Here is a 23,223-nt window from a genome sequence, read left to right on the forward strand (position 1 = left end):
AATCGGGGATAAGGTTCTGATAAATCATGAGTCTCCAGGGATAAAGCCACAGTTCGGTTCTGGGGATCTGCTAAATCGAGTAGGTTGAAAAACTCCAAAATTCAAGTAGAGGATTTTAAATGTGTTTTTACTCACAACATACAGTAGTGTGCCAGAAACCAGTATCAGCCAATAAACAGACAACTGATATACAGTACATACCGTGCAAAATGCGTCGTGCTGTTGCTGCCGTAAGCACGCTTGAAACAATGAGAAACTGCACTTAGAATCTTTAAATGTTTGGTACTCATTTCCTTTTCTGGAGCAGATGCACATCACATTTTTTTTATTATTATTATTATTATTATTATTATTATTGTTTTTACTCCAGAGAGTTAACAGTTAACAATTAGACATTTGAAAGATTATACTTACAATAACAAAATATCAATTGTTTACTGTGTTAAGATTATTGCATTCAGATGCGCTAAGACCTGGCAATTTTCACTGATTTGTCTCAGTGATTTGGAGTCAAATCAATTGATTTGTATCACCAACATTGATAGAAGTCAGCAATTTTGTATTATATTGCCATTTTCTGGGGGTCCAGCACTACTAAATCTAGCTGATTTGGGCCCATGAAAGTTGACGAATCTGTATCTAACACCTCTACCCCCAGCCAATAGAAGAGGGGCCCCACCAAAGTGATTCACTGTCTCCTAAAGTGATATCGCTTATATGCAGGTGATACTCAGTACTCTTTTACCTTGTTGTCAGGGTGCTGGAATTCGTTCAGGGCTGGTATGGTGAGCAATAATAGAGGGCGCCAGGAACTTTTCTATTGGCTTATTTGAACAGGGTAGAACAATCCTTATGCATCAACAGGACTGGTATTGAGGCAGATACAGAGGGCAGCATTCTTGTTACAGATCAGACACATGAACCGGGGTTTCCTCAACCATGAGACTTGTAAGCAAGGCAACCATTTTTCAAGTCTTCCACTCTGTGGCTGGGAACAGAACCATAAGCCTTCCCTAATAATTCCCCAACAACTCCTCCAGGTCTCCTTAATGAGTACCTGTAATGAGGAACCCACTGTTCTGCTGGGGTAAGTGGCCGATTCCAAAATGTATCCTATAGGGCCCCTTCATTGGGATACTTTCCCTAACTAGAAAAACAAGTAATGCATGTGCTTACCCTTAATTATAGAATTGACTAGAACTCGAGATCACCCTCACATAGGTCCACTAAGTTCTGAAGGTGGAATGTTCCATTCCGAACTTATATACCCTGAGTGACATCACTATCCTTACCCCTGTAATTGGGCAGAATAAGTGAAGGGCTTAACCTATGCTGAGTCACCCTTTATGAGGCGAGCCTTCCAGAATGTTCTAGAAACTAGGAGTGGCTAAACACCTGCCTAATTACTTTGCAACATTGACATAAACTAACTGCAACATTTGTCTAAGGGCCAGTACAAGGATGTAACCCCCTTAAATCCCTGTAGGATACATATACCCACTGAAATAACTTTGCATGCCCCCAAAGTTGCTGCATGTACATTAGATTGATTTAAATGTACAGCTCACCCCCGTTATAACGCGATCCGTTACAACGTGAATCCGCTTATGACGCGATGCAAGCGTGGCTCCCAATTTTTGTATCTATCAATACTTTACAACACGATTATTGGTATCTTAAATACTGTATTGTACAATGCATACAATTGTACATTATTTCTAACGCGATCTGCTTATAGCGCGATGTGATTCTTTGGACCCTAAGCACAGCGCTATAAGGGGGTTGAGCTGTATTTGGATCACACTCATAGGTACTGAGTTATTCCTTTTTACCCAAAGCAATTATATACAAACCTAATGGCATACAACACAAATATATTTTCATACCCAACAGTTTATTCATTATGTAATTTCTAATGACTGGTATAAAGTATCATTGTGATCACAATTAGATTCTCATAAATACAAAAAAAACTATTAGATTGAAAAAAACTATATTTAAAAAAATATATTATTTTTGCTAAAATTAGCACGTTTTAGTTATTTAAGTATTTTTTCTGCAGCTGTGTTAATTCTGTTAACTTAACTTTTACGAGATTAAAATGCTCAGTACATGCTGTATTCCATTACCCTACCCTCTGGAAGCAAGTAGGATAAATAATGACATCCTCGTTTGATATTTTCTGTTGCCCCTGATGATTTTAAGGTAATTTAGTTTATAATCATTTTGAAGATGATCTCCATACGCTTAGACCTTCTGTCATATTTTGTTTTGATTGTCTAGACACACTGTACACTTATGCTGTCAAAACTAGCCACAAAGTTGCAGACAAAAAACAGAAATTCATATAGAAGCTTCAAATGACCAGGTGAATTGTTGTTGTTTACATTTGCATCAAATTTGCATATATTTGCATACATTTTTCTTATTATAATTTGCTGAGATAAAAACAAACAAAAAATTGTTGCGATAGCTTCCAAATCCGTGTGGGTTTGCAGTATGTTAAAACGGTAGATAACAGTTATGGAAAAAGTGATATAGCCAGATAATATTTTTTTTTGTCAGATAATGCATTATTCAGTTTAATAACTTAGCACATTTTTGTTTGCAGTTTTTATGATTTTTTTTTCTCATGACTGCTGTGTTGTATTAAAGCTGTAGTATATTTGTTTTGTCACTGCTGAGCCTAAGATTACCCAATACCCACAGCATATTGTATGATATTGCCCACAGTGCTCTGTGACCTATTGACAGATGCTTGCTATCACTTCACCTTGTCAGCAGGAAGTGATACTATCTGAGAGAAACCACAGCAGTGTCTGTATCATTCTCTGATCTTGTGTAAGCTCTTATTGCTACTATGATGTTTTTGGTAAGGGAACAGGGGCTGACTTGCTAATTTTGGGCCGGGGGTTAAGCCCAATCATCTGGCCCAGTAATCAGACAGCCCATACACAAATATATACGCAGTCATGCACACCGTATACACGTACACCAGTTAAATACACCGGATGGACACACACACACATACAGTAGACGCAACGCTTATTCTAACATTTGCCTTAAACTAGCGGGGTTACATTCAGGGTATGTGCTGGGTATGTTCTGGGCTAGTTTGAGGCACGTTTAAGGCATTTCTGCATTGACTAACGACCCATAGGATTAACACAGCAGGGATCCCTGGCATTCCAATTCAGTTTGAATGGGACTGCCAGGGACCCCCGCTGTTAATCTGATAGGCCATTAATCAATGCAAAAATGCTGGGGCTAGTTTAAGGAAATGTATTCAGAATGTACCTGGGTGTACCTGGGTTTTTTGGGGAATTGCCACTGGTTTTTGTTAGAATAATCGCTGCCTCTACTGTATATATATTGTGATGTCCACACCACGTTGTAGCATCTTTTAGTCCCAGATTAAGGCAAGAAACGTAGTATTTCTCTATATGAGGTTTATTTACAAGGATAAATAATACGCTAAGAGGCCCACCGTCCCTTTAAGTCAAAACAAAATCATAAAATAAACACCTACTCCTTTTAGGAGACTAACTACACATGCAGCTTCAGCCCTTATAACTGGATGGACAGCTAAGCTGGTTACTACCCCAAACAGGTACTAGTATAGCTGAACATATACAGTCTCTGAACACAGCAATAAAGTTTAGCTTATCTGTTACTCCAGGGTTTCGAGCAGACGTCAGCACGGTCTCGCATCCTTCCTTCCTAGGGGAGCTCAGCCCCACGAGAGCTCAGACAATCTCTCCTCTGTAAGTCCAATGTTAAGGACAGGACATCCCCGCTTTAGCATGGTCTCTTGTCCTTCCTTCTTCTTCCTGGGCTTAACAACCTAGGCAGTCCCAGCAGGTTCCATGACCACCGTCCAGCATGCCTAGGGGCTGTGTCAGCTTCCATAGCTGGGGAGAACTCTTCTCTGTCCCCTTCTCTGGTACAGCAGTCTCTCTCAATGGCAGCTCTCTGTGTCTGCCTTAAACACTTCCTTATTCAATCAGCAGTTCAGCCTGCTCAATTAGTTAGCAGCTGCTGCTGGCTTCTCTAAGGAGATTAACTATCTGTGCATTGGAAAGTCCCATAGCTGCCCTATTCCAGCACCTAGAGGACAGTGATGGTATATGTATATGTATGTATGTATGTATGTGTGCGCGCGCACACACACACTCCAGGATTATTAAAAATATAAAGATACATTTATTTAACACATCATGAGACAAACAATAAAATATGAGCAACGTCATATATATATCTACAAAACAAGACAGTAACCTAAAGAGCACTCAAGCATATCAGAATATATATCAACGTATTCAGCAATATCTAAGACAAGACAATTAAAACAGTCTGAGTAGATCCATTAAATCTCAGTAATGCCTGCAAAGTACAATGGTTGAACAACAGAACCTCAGTCTAATAGAGTATAATGAATTTAGACATAATTAAACTCAAGCGGAGATAACCTGATAAGTCTAAAAGATTCAGGGGGAAGAATAATAATTCACCTGTCCCCCCTACCTAGACCGGCTGGTCAAACACTTATCTGTGTAACAAGGCATCCCCAAACACTACAAAACACCAAATGTACTGGTGTGAGGGTTAATGTGTGTGGGAGAGACTTACAGTATGTGGATACTGATAGAAGCAAAAACATGGTGGTAGATTGCATCCAAAAAGAAGATGTTATTCAAACAGGGAAAATGGTCTGAAGACAAATGTCCAAGGATAGATGGATGTTGATTCAAATACTTTGGGATAGCTCTCTCTCTAAAAACCTATTCTTCATATCTGTTGATTGCATTTTGTATTCTCCTATAGTTGAGCAGTTATGCCTAAGGCCGAGGAACTGACCTGTGGCGATATTGTCAACAGTATGTCGTGGATGGTGACTATCAGCTATTGGTGGAAGTGGCTGCAGAGAGGTTGTGTAATATGAGCAGAGTGTAATGACCTTTTTCTTTTGTATACTTTGTCTAGTGAAGACTATTGGCGATATTTAATAAGCACTAAACGAGCTACAAGGTGCATCATGGACTTCTCCCTCTTAGTAAAAATTGCTTTATATATATGTATCCAAGTAGTTTTTTGGCTACTAATCGCCTAACACATAAGCCCTGGTACCAGTGCAGGCAGTGTTAGGGTTAATCCGGGGTTTCCACTGCAGTAAGCAGCTCCCTTGAGTGACAAGGGAGAAGTTGGCCTAGGGTCTGTGCTCTGCCCAATCGGGCTCAGACCTGGGACCCTCCCCCAAGTTACTTAAGGGGCTACACAGCCAAATTTAGTGAGTTCTCTCCCATGAGAGAGAGTGAGTCTAGGGAGTGTGGAGCGAGGGCTCTGACCGCCTTCCATCCCCTCCCTTAGGGGAGTGGGACTACTACCTCCTATTCCATCAGGGAATAGGGGAAGAGCAAGTATAGACTCTTGGGCCCTAGCCTGGGGATTGATTCCAGGGACCATCGGGAAGTTGGAGAGAGAATATTCAGTTATGTGCTGTATTTGCTGTAAAATAATAAAGCCGTTCCAGTTTTAATATAAACCCTCCTTGATAAAGAGCTAACGCTTGAAACGCGTAGGTGTGGGCCTCCTGCCTGTGTATGCTGTTTTTTTCCATGATAATAAATTAGTCTTTTTTTTAAATTTGGGAACGCTCTCCTTTTTTGATCTCTTGATCCTATTTGGAAGTAGTGCTGTGTCTTTTTCCCCCAGTTTTAATATATACCCTGCCTGAGACTGCAATTAATCAGGGGGAGTATGAGAAGTGAGTTCTCCTGCAGGAATTGCATCCAGTCCTACTGGATCCTGTTGGAGATGGAGGCGCCACACCAGTGAGAAAGAACCAACCATCACCCCAAAAGCCTGTCCTGTCTCCCCCATTAACACAGATGGAAACTCAGCGATCCTGTGAGCCAGCAGGTAACCAGCACTACACACCGTGTAATAGAGGAATCTCCAAGAGGGGGGGGGGGGGGAACTTGTTACATTTTGGAGGCACTGCTGAGATGCTCACCAGGACAAGCTTTTACAGCGAAGCAAACCAGAGGAAAGAGGTACACTCCAAGTCTGAGTGCTAAGAAGGAAGGGGGGCCAGGTGTAGTGTCCGGGGGACTCTTGCCCAGCAAGGGACCAACTTCCCCGCTAGTGGAGCTGCAGTCTCTGCTGTCCCCTAATGTGAGGTAACCTGTGCCGAGTCTGTGTGCTAAGTGTTCTAGTTTGTGTCATCCTGAGGACTGATATGTAGGGCGCCTGGAGGGGGTTGTTCTGGCTGTCTGGGACCCAGAAACCTCAGGAAGGGGACTATAGGATCATGGTCAAACAGGGTGGGGTTACAGTATTTGTGGGTAGTGTCCAAGGAGGGGATCTTGAATGTCAGGATTGCCAGAACCTCCGTTTGAGGAGCTACAACAATGCTATTAGCATCTCACAATACACGGAGCCGAAGTGTACTTTGATTGGACTGTCAACGTGTGCAGCGTACTGGAGGGGGTTTTGCCTAGCCAGGGGTACCTTTCCCGCCAGTGAAGACCGGCAGCGTGTGTAAGAAGCGGTTCCCGACAAAATCGGGATGACAGCATCACTGCAGCGTGGCTGCGGAGGAACCACCTACCTGACTGACCGAACAGGAGCGGAGTCCCGTGCTGATGACATCAGCGAGAGCAACGGTGCATCCCAAGCAGCGGTGGAGCGCCACGGCTGTGGCGGCTCCCAGAGATACGGCGTCGGACGTGCCTGCTCCTGGCCGGGACGACCATGCGACTGCCAAGATTCACCAGAGCAGTGAGGATGCATCTTCTTCCTTCCAGATTACAGCGGAGGGATCCAGCAGAGAACTACCGCCCGGTACTTCTTCTTACGCTGAGAACAACAACACGCTTCTGATACAACCAGATTGCATCCGGTGTTCCTGGATCCTGCTGGAGATGGAGGCGTCGCACCAGTCTTCCCCAAACTCAGCGATCTTGTGAGCCAGCAGGTAACAAGCACTACACACAGTGTAATAGAGGAATCTCCCAGAGGGTGATGGAAAACCTGTTACATATGTTCTACTAAAGCTGGCCTTGTGAGCTTTATAGCAGGGCACTGATTCTGACCTTGATTGGTGGCGAAGTGGAAGTGTTTGGGAAAACTCTGACATGAAAAGTGAACAAGGAGGAAGAAGACGCCAGCACCAGACCTCTGATCTATAGCTTTTTTAAATTGGTGTCATATAATATTGAAACAAACATTCAACATACTATTTGAACCACGGTGTGATTAGTCACAATTGAATGAATTCATACTGATGTGTCGTTAAAGCAGCAGTCCTCTTTCTTCTCTCTCTTTTTTTTTTTTTTAAGTACCAGAGTTGATCTGTCCCCGACCTGTTCGCGACCGTTCGGTTAATGAGACATTTTAGTTTTTTGTGCCAGTGTGTGACAATATGGCCCCTACGGTCACCAACGTAATTTATCGATGTTGCAGCTTTCTATTAGATGCCGGAGCAAGTATGACCCTCCGACCCATTATATCTCAGGACGTGGGGGGTCCCTGGAGGACAGGGCCCCGCAGATCAGTTCAGAGCAGGGGCGGCCAACTCCAGTCATCAAGAGCTACCAACAGGTCAGGTTTTCAGGATATCCCTGCTTCAGCACAGGTAGCTCAATCAGTGGCTCAGTCTCCGACTGCACCACCTGTGCTGAAGCAGGGATATCCCGAAAACTTGATCTGTTGGTAGCTCTTGAGGACTGGAGTTGGCTACAGGTTCAGGTAGTATAAAACCCTTGTCCCCCTTCCCCCTCTTACCCTCCAATGTTTTTTTTAGCCGTGTGGCTTTCTGCTTTGAGTCCAGCAGTTGCTGGCATTAGTTTGAATGATCATGTACTGCGGCCAGAATTCGTCTAACTGAGACATCAATCATGCTCTCAGAGGTGAGGGTATCAGGCATTGTTACAGAGTTAAGCTGCCAAGCTCTTTTCAATGAAGAAAACGACATTGATTTTTTCTCCCTGTAAAATGAATTATTTTTGTTTCTGTGATTAGGCCACACTACACATAAGAGAGCCTCACAGTTGGCATCTGAAGTCAGCTGCTGAGACATATTGCAGTGAAGCCTGTCGAATAAGACCACCAACTGGTCAAATATCGCTGCTATATGGGCAGGTGGGCTTTTTTCATACATTGATTTGCATTTCAAATAGAATAATTTCAAATGGGTGTGTAAAGGTTTTAAAGCACCGGCCCCTTTCAGGATTGAATATACCGATGTATCAGACCTGCTCCCGATAACGGGATGAGTTGCATTACCGCTGGCACGTTATTTAACAGTAGCGCTATTGAAAATAACGTAGTTAGTGCATGCGTTGTTTAACATGTTATTTCATACGTTATTTCGTGTTAATGGGGGTAATGACGTCTGCTCCATCTGTATGTAGAATCCTATGTACTGTATGTGCAGTATTTTGAGTGGAAGTATTCGTAAACTAAATTGTATTATAATCTTGTTATACGTTTTCTAGAAGAGATATATTGAGATAGATTGAGGTATACATCCCAATTTCAAGTATATTCAAGTACACCTCAACCCCCTTATAACGCTGTGCTTGGGGTCCAAAGAACCACATCGCGCTATAAGCGGATCGCGTTAGAAATAATGTACAATTGTATGCATTGTACAATAAAGTATTTAAGACACCAATAATCGTGTTGTAAAGTATTCATAAATACGAAAAGTGGTAGCCACGCTTGCATCGCGTTATAAGCGGATTCGCGTTGTAACGGATCGCGTTATAACAGGGTTGAGCTTTATCTCTACCTTACAGAGAGAGTATTGTAATGAATTGTGTATAAATGTACAATAAGTATAGTACGACACAGAGCAGGTCTTTTTACTGTAAGTTGTCTGTGGAATTCTTAACATCCCTGTAATTATTCTCTTACATAAATATTTGTCCAGAATGTTAAATGATTGGGAAATGTTACCGCTATGTGATCAGAAAAGAGATGCATGCTATGTGTGTATGTATTCATATATATATAGTTGTATATAACAGCCATGATTAAGGACTCTGTTAAGGTAATGTTTGGGTCTTTCTCAACACAGCAAATGTTTGGAAATGTATGAATCGTACTGCACAATTTGTATACCTCTTGAGTTTCTCATTTACCCCTTATTTGCAGAAGGGTTTGTTAAATCATTGAGTTGCATTTCAGGCCAGTCTGGCAAAGGCGTTAGATCACAAATTATATTAGAGGTTTGTTCTGGGGTCTTCCAATAGTGGCTATCTGTCCATTTCCCAATTCTAAGCTTATTCATTGGAGACATAATAATATTGATATTAATTTGACATTAATGCAATAGATATAATGACTTATTATTTAATGATAAACCCATGTGGGGCAGTTTGCTTTTCCAAACGTTTATGTTATTCACAGAAGGCTCATATTATGGCTTTAAGATAGTTTTTGTGAACATGTTTCTTTATTTAAACTTCATGGCAAAAGTATAGCTGGCGTGTGACCTGAATTTAAACCCTGATGAAGAATGAAAGTGTCAAGCCCCTGGCCCTCACTCAAAACTATCCACAACCAGGAGCCAGAGTGACATAGCTGCATTAAATTATTGTACACCCATTAATTTAACTGCCAATATCCACCTAGCCTTGGAAGACCTATACGTCAATGTCCAGCTTTGGTCGGTGCTGGTAATGAGCTGACATCATTGGAACCTCAGAATGTAATTGTTGCCTGACATAATAATTGTAATGATCCTCAGAGCGCTGTTTATCCTGCTATTATTGCAGTGAGACACACTGTTCTAATTAATGTAGCATGAGTCTGTTGATCGATGGCTAAAGAAGATTCCTGTGTTCTTGACAGGTATGTGATTTGTATAAAGTGTGTATTTTTAAGGGGGTAATTCTTTATACTCTAAACTATCCATTCGGCTTGTTTTTGGCCAGAAAACCCATTGAGGTCAATAGTGGATTCTGTCTGAAAACAGCTCAAAAGGCCTCTTCGGTGTATTTAGAATTTCCCCTTAAACGTATTTTTTTTTCATGTTGATTTACTCTGCATACAGTGGATTATTTTTGTTTGATTGATTTAACTACACATTTTATTGCTCCTCTTTTACCCTGGTTTTTGTAGACGGGAGACTTTAACGCATAAACTTCATATTGTTTTAGAAACCAGCCAACAGCACTGCATGTACTGTACGTATCATTGTAAAGCTTTTACACAGTATTGCTCTTAGGGAAACCAGGTCCAAGCTCAGGAGAACCAACCAATCGGAACATACTCAACTTTTCCAAACTCTCTGGGGCAGCGGTAGGCAACATGATGCACCCTGTGGCCGTAAGCGCTAAAACCGGCCGCATACTACCCACATATATCCTCGTTGTAAAGGTAAAAGTCATTAACTACATTATTTTCATACTGAGGAAAAGGCAATTAAATGCTCTTTTTGAAATTATTTCAAAATCATATTTAATGCGTTTTATGTTTTGGTCATTCTGAGCTATGACTAAATACTGTAGGTACTTAATGAGTTTCTCAACAGAAATATCAAGATATTCCAAGCCAGGAAGTGCATTTAGTGAGTTCTTGCCATAAATGCACTTAATGAGTTTTACCTATACAACGACAATATATAAATTGTGCACAGACAGAAGGTAAGTTACAGCCGCTGGAAGGAACTTCTTCCTGGCTCCTTCAGTCCACTGCATAATGCCGGTGTGTTGGTGAATACTGTTTTGCTCCTCTTCTTACTCTGGGAGCTAGTGATTGGCACTGGAGAGGAGCAGTATTTATTAGCGCAATGTTATCAAGCAGCTGAGGGAGCAGGGAGTAGCTATGATACACAGCAATACCCTCTGCTGGGATAGCCAGTGGTTGGGGGGACAACAGGTGACACCCCCAAAGCTGCATGTGCAACATATATCTAGCACCTGCCTTTTAAAAAATGTGGATTAAACCCTTAGAAGCCATTGTGGCCATAAAGGCATGCATCTTAATGGTCACTAAGGTAGCCAAGGGGTTAATACAAACACCCTAACTACCTTTCTATACCCATTGTATGTCATAGAGGTACAACCACTATGGCATAAAAGGGGTTAACTGCTAGTCTTAACCCACTGGGTGGCAACCGCCCTCCCCGGTGCACCCACTCTTATAACCCCCTCACCCCCATCAAACCTAACCCTCCCCCCCCTCTACAGTACTGGTCATTAGCCCTACTAGCCTAAGTAGGCTAATGGCCACTATAAACAAAATATACAATTACATCACAAGCAACTAGATATTAAGAAAAAGTACTGTACATACATTAAAACAATCAAACATTGTAGTGAGGCTACCTAGGCTCTCTCAAGGAGGGCCTGGTAAGCTACAATGGCACCCAATGGGTACCTGAAACAAATGTTGGATTTACCCCATTATTAAAAATAAATAAACCCATAAAAACGGAGGTAGGTGCCCGGGGAAGAGAGGTTAGGCCACCCAGGGGTAGTAAAGGGGGCAATTAACCCCATTGTATGTCATAGTGGTTGTACCTCTATGCCACACAATGGGTAGTTAATGTGTTTATATTAACTACTTCATCCCATTAGTGATTATGAAGGCCCCTTAGTGATTATGAAGGCCACTATGGCTTCTAACGGGTTAATCCACTGGTCTTATATACAAAAATGTGGCCTGGTCCAGGGTATTCACTTTGGCTTTCTATATTGCTAAGGTAATGTAGAAAGCCAAAAGTGTCCACTTCAGCACCCTGGACAGGACCCAAAATTGTGCCGCAAGCCGGCGTTAGGTGCTGGAAGCACCTGCTGTTTTCAGATGTTACCTAAAAAAGCAGTGTTATTTCCCACATTAACTTTAATGATCTACTGCGGATATACGTTGAAGTTGTCCACACCTATTTTGCATATCATTAACACTAACGGCCCTTGCAGTTAATGGCAGGCCATCTCAGCAATAACACAAGCCTTAACGCAATCATGGGACCTTTAAAGATCCTCGTGACCACTTAACAATGCGTTAAATTCAGCTAGCGCATCTTTAAGTAAATACCGGCGTTCTGTGGATGTGGGCCTTAGGTGTACATTAAGTGGGGGAGAAGAGAGATGCACTGTATGTATTCCCGGAACCCTGGTTGAAAGAATCATTTCCAAATTCGATTGACTTGGTTGAACCAAAACAACAACAACAAAAACAGGTGTGATTTGTGTTTCAAAGAAAAGTTCAAAAAGAAATTGCTTGTTACCGTGCCACATTTTCATGAACCTGCATCAACTGAGAGATTGCCAAGCAACTGAGGGGGGGAGGGGGGAGCATAAACAAGAATCAAATAATGCCATCTATGCTCCTTGTTTCTCTTCTTGCCAGACTAGTGACCCATGCAGCTCTATTGCTAAGCAGACAGCTCAGTAACACAGTTTGTCATGTAGCGCTTGCAGGCATTCTGTTCCGCAACTTGTACAGATGTCACTCTCTGATGCTAGATACCAGCATTTCCCCAGAAGCTTTAAACAATGCAAACCTTCTAAAACGCTGGGGAGCAGGTGAAAACATTTTGATGCATTTTCTGCGGTTTCTGTTTTCACTAAGAAAGCCGCTATTAATTGTTAATAGTATGTCTATTATTAAAGTGGGGGGAAAAAACAACAATCCTCTAATCTAAGAAAAGGCTAATGTTGAGCAAATGTTTTAAGTTAGCAGCCACTAAGAGAGCGTGTAATATTCTAACATGAAATCTCATCCAGGCATTTTTACCTTTCAATATAATGAAATAAGATGAATTATGGTCAAATATGAAATCCATACTCGGGCTGTTCTGCTTCTTATTCATATTCCCCCAGTTAATTTTAGGACCTGACAATACAATAGACAATTAAACGGAATTCAAATTCTAGTCCTAACTGATGTGTCTAATAATATTTTAAACAATACCCGGCATGTATTTTTTTTAACCTTAACAGTTCATTGTAACATCCTCTAGAACAGGGGTAGCCAATTCCATTCCTCAAGGGCAACCAACAGGTCAGGTTTTAAGGATATCCCTGCTTGAGCACAGGTGGCTCAATCAGTGGCTCAATCAGTGGCTCAGTCATTGACCGAGCCACTAATTGAGCTACTTGTGCTGAAGCTGGAATGGGACATTTCGTTGTGGCTATTTTGCTGTGACTCACCTCGCCGCCGTCGCCGATCCAGCACTGGAATCCCCGCTTCTGGCCACTTCTAAGGTAAGGTTTAATACTGGTTAGAGTAGGGGTTAATTTAAGGGGTTTTAGGGTAGGTGGTTTTAGGGTAAGACACTTTTACCTTGTCGGTGAAGTGGCCGGCGGCGGAACCTTCCGGCGGTGGGGTGAGTTTGGTTGCAGCAAAATCGCCACGACCAAAGGTCCTAGACCGTGCTGAAGCAGGAATATCCTTAAAACCTGACCTGCTGGTGGCCATTGAGAGTTGTCCGGCCCTGCTCTGGAAGATTTCTGTTTTGGATTATTGTTAATACCAGAAAATACTTTTAGCCATGACTACTGCTAATATACAATGCTGTAACTCGAGTTAAATCCTGGTAAAGTTAATAACGGAGCTTTGTGAGTCCGGGCCTTAGAGTTCAGTGCTACAGAGTCCATAGCAGCTGCTCTTACAATATGATAATGAGGTGTGAGATTAGTATCAATAGCTATGCGCAATTCGAACATATTTTGTATTCATACACCTGTGCATAATAATTACATCGTTGGCTACATCATTTTGTTTCTCTCTTAAGTACGAACTCTTAATTAAAGCAAGATGTATTGTGCATTTTAGCGTATTTGTCTACGGTGAGGGTGTATGGTTTTAAAGGAGCAATCCAAGCGCTTTTTTATTTTTAATATAGGATTGAAGCAGGAGGTCTCCGGAGCTGAACCCCATTAATTTCAGCTCTGGGGACCCCCTGCTTCCGGAGATACTTTCCTCCGTAGTAGGTGCCAGTAGCCTCTCTGCTCGTCTACAAGGGATCACGTAATGGCCGCTGTTCAAATCTGCGCCCTGCGGGCCTTTTGGCTTCCTATTGGCTCACGTGACGCGGGAGCTTTAAACCCATGCTAGTTCAGCCAGAGAGGCTACCGGTACCTACTACGGAGGTAAGTGTCTCCAGAAGCAGGGGGGCTGAAATTAATGTGGTTCAGCTCCGAGACCCAATGATTCAATCTTGGGAAAAGAAATAAAAATACATGTTGAAGAAAAGGCACTTGACCTGCTCCTTTAATGTGAGAATGATATGACCTATTTTTAATTATGAGGAAAATATTGAATACTGTAGCTCAATTTCACTTTACGAAATGTCTATGACAGCAAGAGTGATATAGCTGCCAATCAATGTGGGAGCTTTCAAAGTCATGCCCCACAATGCCTTGCTGCTGTGGATGCAAAGCATTGTGGGAAGTGAGTTTGGGGCCTTACTAAGTGTGTTCCCACACAGGCTCAGGATCCCACTATACTGCCTGGAATCGGCCATTACATATTATTTTGGAGCGAACCCCTTGTTGACACCTCACGAACCTCTAGGGGTTCCCGAACCAGCTGTTTGGAATCACTTCTTTAGGGGATATGTATCAGTGTCCAATCTGCAAAACTTGATTACAAAATGTATTTAATTTATCAAAGGCAAATTAAATTTTGTGACACATACGACCAGATCTAGAGTTTAGTAGTAATTGGAAAAATTGAAGTGGAGTTAATAGTTTTGTGCTACGCTATCACTATTTCTGGTATTAGGAGACAATTTAGGCCAAAATCCACAAAGCTCGATTATGTCATGGCTCATAACGCCATGTTATCAAAATCAGTAACAGACGTTATGTTACCTTTCTCTTTCCCTCTCTCCCCATTCTCTCTCTGTCCCCTCTCTTTCTCTCTCACATCTCTCTATCCCACCCCCCTCTCTCTCCCTGTGTCTCTCCAGCAAAACCCATATTTCAGGGTCTGGAGGGAGTTAATGCCACCTTTTAGGTATGACCTCACTAACGCATCATGAAATACCTGTGTTAATTATAACGGAGCTCTGTGGCTTCTGTGGACAGGCGTTTTTAGACAGAACGCCTCTTTTACATATCATTATCACTGCGTTGGTTAGCTTTGAAGATTCCCATTAGCATTTTGCGATGAGTTAACTTTAGTTAAATCCTCGTTACGCTAATAACGGCGCTTTGTGGATCTGCGCCTTAGGGCAAGGCCATAGTGCAGGCGCAGAGGCGATCTGTGGCCTTGGTGAGGGGGAGGCATGTCGGAGGCGTGCTCGTGATGTCACGTGAGCGGTTCACCCTCATTGGCTGAACCGCTCATGTGACCTGGCCGCCGCGCAACAAAATCAAATTGTTTTGTCTGCCCGGGAATTGTGCGTGCGGTCACACGCTCTATGGCCTTCCTCATTGAGGTGCGGCCTTTTGTTCGTGCCACGCGCGATGTCGCACGGATTATGGACGCGGCCTTAGAGTTGGGTGCTACAGAGCCCATAGCAGCTGGTCTTAAAATATGATAATGAGGTCTAAGATTAGCATAATTAGCAAAGCATAATTTTAACATCTCTTGCAATCATACGCCTGTGAATAATAATGACGTCGTTAGCGTAAGGTTTGCACTTAATTGCATCAACATGCCCTTAAAAACATGACTATCATGGGACTGACATCAGTCTGCAACAACTGAGCCTAGTAGAAGGAAGCCCTGCAGCCAATAATTCGATCATATGAAGAATAGCTTTTCTAAAGTATGCTCCTGATCAGCCGTGAGAAAACTCCATCATTTTCACGGGGATGTGAGATGTTATGCGGTACCTCTGGAGTAACTTATCATTAGGCATGCCAAACACACGAACTCTAGCCCTATACATTACTCCCTTCTTCTCCAGGCTCATAGCTTATTCTCAAAAATAGTCAAAGCATTGCCTGGTAGCATCTGTGCCTCAATAGAACAGCCATGAGTCCAGAAAATGCTGTGTTCTTATGTGTACTCTGATTAGCACGTGGTCACTGTAGGCGCGTAATTAAAAAGGGGTTTTAAATTAAGAACAGACCTAAATCCAACTCTGAATTGGGCGCTAAAACGAGAGAGGTGCTATATAGGTGTGCACCCATGTGGAGCTCATTTAAATAAATTAGAAGTAGACACGCCTCAGCAAACTGCCTTTTGCGCCTACTTTTTTCCAACGCTCTGGTCATTTTCCCTATGGTTATAGCGCTATTTCCGGTAACTGCGGTAAGATAACTCTACATCTGCCACCTTGGCCCTTCTATGCCATATGCTAGGCGTGCTCAACTCCAGTCCTCAAGCCCCCCACAACAGGTCAAGTTTTTAGGAAATCCCACCTTCGGCACAGGTGGCTCAATCAGTCCCTGATTCAGCACAGGTGGCTCAATCAGTCTCTTCTTCAGCACAGGTGGCTCAAACAGTCATTGCCTCTGATTGAGCCACCTGTGCTGAAGCTGGGATATCCTGAAAACCTGACCTGTTGGGAGGGGGGCTTGAGGACTGGAGTTGAGAACTCCTGCCTTATGCTACTGTGAGTAAAGATTCACCACTGCAGATTATATGGAAGCCATAGAAATATAGTGATATTTAAATTGTATTTCTGAAGGGAAAATGTTGGTGAAATGATTTTTGTGCGTTAACAAAGCAGATTGATTTTGTACTTGTTTAACTCGTATTTATATACAAAGAATTCCTTTTTATATACTGAAAGAAATCTGTGAGCAGGTCAGTTTTTCTGTATTAATGAAGAGTAGGATCGTGCACAGTGGGGTTTATTTACTGAATCAAACTCTCCCGACTGCAAAACTGGGCAAAACCCAATGCCAAATGTATTAATGAAACGCAATCACATTAAAAACAATGTTTTTTCCCCCTATGATAAATCTAATGGAGTATTTTTGCAACAGTTTTGCATCCATGAGGCTTTAACCAAAAAAAAAAAAAATACATTATGTTCTTGGGAACAGAATCTGTTACATCTGGAGATGTCATCAAATTATACAAATTAATTACAGAAATACAGTACACTCAGCTGATCTGGGGAGCTATTGATCATGCAACTTGTTTCCAAGCTATAGGAGCACTGTGCAGCCTATCGGATATGTAACATTCTCTCCTCTACCCTTTGCACCAAAATTAGGCAACGTTTTGTAAATTACTCTTGACCTGTCAGGCTGGAAAAGTCTACGCAAGCTCAGACATATCGATGAACTCCTCTCCAATACAGTACGTGGACCTTTTGGTGCACACATTTATCCCTTTCTCAAAAGTATTCTTTGGTGCAGAGGGTAATGTCACAGATGTGTGATAAAAATACATTGTAAGATCTTGTGTTATTTGTAGCGCAGGTTCCCGAACAGATTGCAAGACACCCTTTCTTATTATATATGTATGGCTCTTTGTATCTCTGTCTTCTATAGTTTAATTTTGAAGAGTGCCATATATTGGCACATTAGCACATATACTGTATGTAAAGGCTCCAGGAGGAAATATTAAACTACTGTATGTGGGTTTACTTCAATGGCGTTAGATAGAAATGCTATTGACTTGAAGTATTTTCAGTACGAGTGTCAGTGCCTATCCAAATTTTGCTCCAGTTTGACTTTTAACCAATTAAGACCTCCAAATAAATCAATAAAAACTACCATTATTTTCATAATGCATTTAGACCTTATATAAGATGTGTATGGGTGCCAGAAGGTTTCTTACGAAGTAGCACCACTTAGCAAATATGGCCATTAATGTTTTATCTATGCTATGATTTGTTATCAGGGTTGAGCCTTTTTAAACTGGCAGCGAAAGGACTAACAGGGCAGGAGGTTTATGGGGAGGAGTAAAGGACTCACCTTCCATATACATGGAGCTTTACCTTGGTTCAGTTAAGTGAGGATCCTTTACAACCAAATGAGAATGAACCTGCTCTAGTATTTGCTACCGTGGTGAAGAAGAGACCTACTGCAGTGTCCCAAAAAGTTCAATGTAAATGTGACTCAAGTGTTCTTTTTTTTAATTTTATTTTTGACAAATATTAATTTTCTGAAACATATTTTTGATGTATTTTTTATATTATTTACTTACCATATCATACATATTATTACAATAATATATTCTCATTGAAGTAAGCAGGCCATAGAATATAGAATAGCTGTTTATTTAGAACATACAGATGTAGTATGACTTGCTGTCCCAGATCCGGGGAATTATCGCTGCGGGGGGGTCTGGTCTGGAAGTATGGACCCCCCCTGCAGCGAGACCCGTGGTAGGACTAACCCCAGAGCCAAGGCATTAAGGTTTTCAGGCCGCGGCTCGGGACACAAGAAGTCTTACTACATCTGTACATTGTCCTGATACGTTCCACAACTTGAAAGAGGTGCTGTGCCTTCAGAATATTGAAAATATGTTTCTCATGGATAACTCCTCATATTCCCCATCCAGAGCAAGTGCCGCCCAGAGCTGGCTTCCGAGTGGATCCTGCTGGCAAGTATTCTACAGCACCCATTTGCCTGTGCAATCTGTCATTCATTCTGTGTCTATGTAACCGTGTGTCTTGTAATCATTGCTCTGGGTAAAGCTAAGCCATAATTGTCCACTCACTTGTCCTTTCACACTGAACTTCTATCTCACAATCCTTTCACTGCAAGAGGAGCCTGTTGCTTACACTGAGCATTTACTAGCTTCACAGAACTGTACTTGACAGTCACATAAAGGGCTATATTACGAAGCAGGGCTGTGCCGCAAGACACCATCCGGAGATGCAAAAAGTGAATTGGTCGTAAGGCATAAACAGGTAGAAAAACGGCAGTGCACTGCCAAGAAAACCAGGAGGAGGCTCACGGCAGCAAAAGCAAAAATTTATTTATGCCATAAAATGATTGGACAAAGGTCCCCCCTAGACCCAACAAGTATCCACCTACGCGTTTCGGGCTCTATGCCCTTTCTCATTTGCTGCCGTGAGCCTCCTCCTGGTTTTCTTGGCAGTGCACTGCCGTTTTTCTACCTGTTCCTGCTTCTGTTACTGGTGGACTGAACGCTATTTATCCCTGCTGAGGAACACTCCCCTGGATTCTGAAATTCAAAAGTGAGTTATACCTGTGGGTTGCCATACCCCTTCATTCTCACTATATGGGACATTGGTTGTACTATTCTTCATTGGTGCCTGTGGCATTAAGTACTAGTCCCTTAAAGCCTATTAGGGTAACTTTATTGTGTTATACAGCTTATTGGGAGTTTCTTAACTGCAGATGTTACGAATACACTAAAGACTTGTTTTTCTGATGCATTGGTGTTCTACACATCTGGTCGTGAGGCATAGAAAGGGACTTATGGCTTATTACAGGGGTGATCAACTCCAGTCCTCAAGGGCCACCAACAGGCTAGGTTTTAAGGATATCCTTGCTTCAGTGCAGGTGGCTCAATCAGTGGCTCAGTCAACAACTGAGCTGAAGCAGGCATATCCTTAAAACCTAACCTGTTGCTGGTCGTTGACTGAGCCACTGATTGAGCCAGCTGCGCTGAAGCAGGAATATCTTTAACACCTGACCTGTTGGTGGCCCTAGAGGACTGGTGTTGGCCATTCCTGACATAGCACCACTTAGCAAATGTGGCCCGTAATGTTCACATCTTGACTGATTATGCCATATGTTATATGATGCACATGTTTCTCTTAGTGGCACACTTGAAAAAAGAGCTAGATTTGTAAAGTCAGCATCTCATGCTGAAAGAAAAAACCCTTCAGATTCTGCAATATTATACGTTCCCACAAATAAAGTTATTTCTTTCCAAATACATAAAGAAACCATGTGCATCTTTTATGGCACCTTTGCTATCTACTTTACAAGTTAGCCCACAGTAATAACCAACAGCAGTTATTTCTTCGACACTGTATGTTTCTCTGTTGTAGGTGAGAAAAGTGACAAGTTAGCCAGGGACAAAAGCTAGCAATCAGGAGCCAGTTTGTGATAGGTTCCGAGGAGGGAGACGTTATGTAATTGGAAATGTGTAATTATGATGTGTGAATATTTGTTTCAGCATATTTATATTACGCAATGGGTGGCTTTCTAAGCACTAAGGCCCAAATGTATTAAACAGAGCCAAGTCTCAACACACCTTTACTTGAATGCTACATTTAGCACAGTTTAATAAGTCTAGACCTAAATGACATGATTTACTTACTTACTTACATTGCAAACAGACTTGAGTGATCCATCATATACTGAACAGGTTCTATTATTATCATTCATAATCTTGTTATGCACCATGATGAAGATGACATGTTACTGTTATAGCATTATTTACCCTATCTGACACGGCATTGGAGACGTCAATCTCAGTCTGGACCTACGTCCTGGTATCATTTTGTTCTTCCTCTACATTACTGGGCTTTTTCCCCCCTACATGATCATTTAAATGGAAGAAAAAAACGGTGCTTTTTTTAAGCTCTTCTTTTATCTTTTCAGAATAATTATTATTAACACTGCCAATTGACTTAGCTTTTTGTTATATTACATATTATTTTTTAGTGTGCCAAAGAGAAATAAATAATATGTGACATATGTTTGTGTTTGTACTCATGGCGGTACATTATTAAGCTATTGCATCAGACTCTAGGTCTGTTCATAATAGTCACATATATTTGTCATTGGTATGTTTATAGCTGTGCTATATTTCTGACTCTTTTTAATAGAATATGGTATTGTTCCTTTAAATGCAGGAAGTTTATCCTGAATCACGCTTCTAATTGAGAGAACACTATATTCTGTAACATTGCAAGGATGCAGTTATTCACTGTAAAAAAAATGCCATGGCATGCTACTGTTTGCAGTGTCAAGAAATAAAGTTCATATTGCACGTTATTTCATTCAAAATGACTGAAAATAAACTTGCTGTGAGCACCCATTCCATGGATACCTGTCTCATGCATATCATAGTATCCTCCTATTCACCATGTAGACAGTGGTACAGTGATTTCCCTTGCTCGGGTAAAGAGAGTTATAAGGAAAAGACAGAATAAGAAACCTGAGTGAATGACAGAGAACAAGAGAGAGAGGGAGAGTTTGTCATAGCTCAACAATGCAGACTGTGTGATAATTAAAAGTGGGAATGTATGTGAGATTAGTAAGTGAGAACAGAATGGTGTATTCACTACTGTCTGATAGCCCTCAATTGTCTTCAACTGCTATTTATTCGATAAGGGCTATCATACTTTAGTAAATATACCTCTGACTATGATAATGTATGTATGTATGTCTTTATTTATATAGCGCCATTAATGTACATAGCGCATCACAGCAGTAATATTACACATAGGCAGGGGGTGTGTAATATATAAAACATGCTGTGGCATGAAGCATAATATTGTATAGTATAAAAGGAGTAAGCTAACCCATTATCAAATTCCCACAGCGGGTAATCAACATACAGTAGTAAGAATGTTTTTAAACACCATAGATCAGTGGTCTCCAAACTTTTCAGTACGAGGGACATATCGTATATTCTACACATTTTCGCGGGCCAAAGGGAAAAAAAATCTTTTTAGAATTTTTATATATTTAAATATTTAATAAATTAATGAATAAGTTTCAGTTGGATCTTTTTGGGGAAATTAGCATATGATATGTTTCAGAACTAAAGAGAAATGTGACAGTTACAAAGAAAGGATTCCGTGCTTACACTGGGAAATTATATATGAGGAAAAATATATATTTCAAGTTGCTGCAGGCCAGATAAAATCTTGTGGGAGGCCTGATGTGGCCCCCGGCCGTACTTTGGAGACCCCTGCCATAGATTATGACAATCAGGACTTTTACTTACATAGTTACATAGTAACATAGCAGATGAGGTTGAAAAAAGACATACATACATCAAGTTCAACCTATGCTAAATGTAGATGACAGATACTTATCCTATATTTGTATTTACTGTATATTGATCCAGAGGAAGGAAAACAAAAAACCTCTAACAAAACGAAACTTTCTACTGAAGTTGACTACTTAATGCAACTAACATTCTTTATATTGTTGTATGTACATCAATTTGTTGTTGTTGTTGTTGTTGTTGTTTTCTTCATGTTTTCCATTTGTTATGGTTTCACCCATGTTAAATGAATAACTTTCATGGCCCATGCATTATTAACTCTCACTTCATTTAATATTGGGGCAGTGGGGCGAGCGCTGGTGAAATAGATGTTGCTTGTTATTCTTAATAGTTATTTTCATTTAACAACAGGCCCTGATTATAAGGAGTTGGATGTTCATCTTCGACGCCAAGAGTCTGGATTTGGGTTCAGAATCCTTGGAGGAGATGAACCTGGTCAGCCTGTAAGTGCTTTCCTGCACCTTGTACAGCATTTTCAGATGATGTTGCGTTTATAACATACATACATGTCTGTATTGTAGGGCGAAATACCCAAATGTTTTTTTTCTTGCCCAACTGTTGCTCATGACAGATCCTAAATACACGTTAGATCTATTTTAAGTTTTGTTCCAAAAAAAAATGTGAAAAAAAAAATCGACTTCTTTTCTACTGGAAATTTAGAAAATGAAATGTAACATTATTGAGCTATAATTTGTAGGCAGCAAAATTATTTTTCCATTTTATTTCATTGATGAAGCAGACTATTTTTTTTCAAATAGAGAATTTTTAGAACCCCACACTGACGACGTGAGAATGGGATTGATATGATCTCTAGCGTCAGGATGCCACATCACACACTTCTGTGTTTTGAAATGTTTCCTGACTTTACTCTCCTTCCTCTAGCTTTATTCCAGTGTTTTGACTCTTTCTGCTGCCTCTCTCACTTCCTCCTCCCATTGTTGCACTCATTTCAATTCCTCCTTCTGCCATCCAGGTTCTCTCCAAGTCAATCGGTAGCATTTATCTGTGTGTGTACCTATGTCTCTGTGTATGTCGCTAAATATGTATCTGTGTTATCCATGTGTGACACTGTTCATCTATCTTAGTGTCTATAGACACAGTGTCTAAATCCCTCTACACCCACTGATGTTGGGACCATCCACCTTCTTCCCCTTATCCCTAAGCGGCACAATACTCTTCCCATATTTTCCCTGGATAGAGAGTGCAGGTTTGTACTGTCCTAGGAGAAGCAGATGCCAGAAGGATTACCAAAGAATCTCAGCTTTTCGATGTCATAGATGACACCAAAGATTCATGCTTTTTGGCTTCTCAGAAGAATAATAAGATACAGTTGTTAACTATGATTCACAAGGACAT

General features: G+C 41.3%; 1 protein-coding gene across 16 annotated transcripts in view; it reads left to right on the forward strand.

The window, feature by feature from the left end:
* The window catches only part of MAGI2 (membrane associated guanylate kinase, WW and PDZ domain containing 2), a 1,068,715-nt gene that overhangs the window by 939,533 nt on the left and 105,959 nt on the right, over positions 1 to 23,223 (forward strand). For 13 of the 16 annotated variants that reach the window (XM_075599598.1, XM_075599601.1, XM_075599590.1 and 10 more), the window contains 2 exons: positions 18,430 to 18,471; positions 22,219 to 22,310. In XM_075599598.1, the coding sequence (XP_075455713.1) occupies positions 18,430 to 18,471; positions 22,219 to 22,310 (134 nt within the window). The remainder of the gene's footprint in view (positions 1 to 18,429; positions 18,472 to 22,218; positions 22,311 to 23,223) is intronic. The other 3 variants (XM_075599592.1, XM_075599593.1, XM_075599606.1) reach the window with 1 other exon arrangement.

This window comes from Ascaphus truei, chromosome 5, assembly GCF_040206685.1.
Source record: "Ascaphus truei isolate aAscTru1 chromosome 5, aAscTru1.hap1, whole genome shotgun sequence".
NCBI classification, from domain to species: Eukaryota; Metazoa; Chordata; class Amphibia; order Anura; family Ascaphidae; genus Ascaphus; species Ascaphus truei.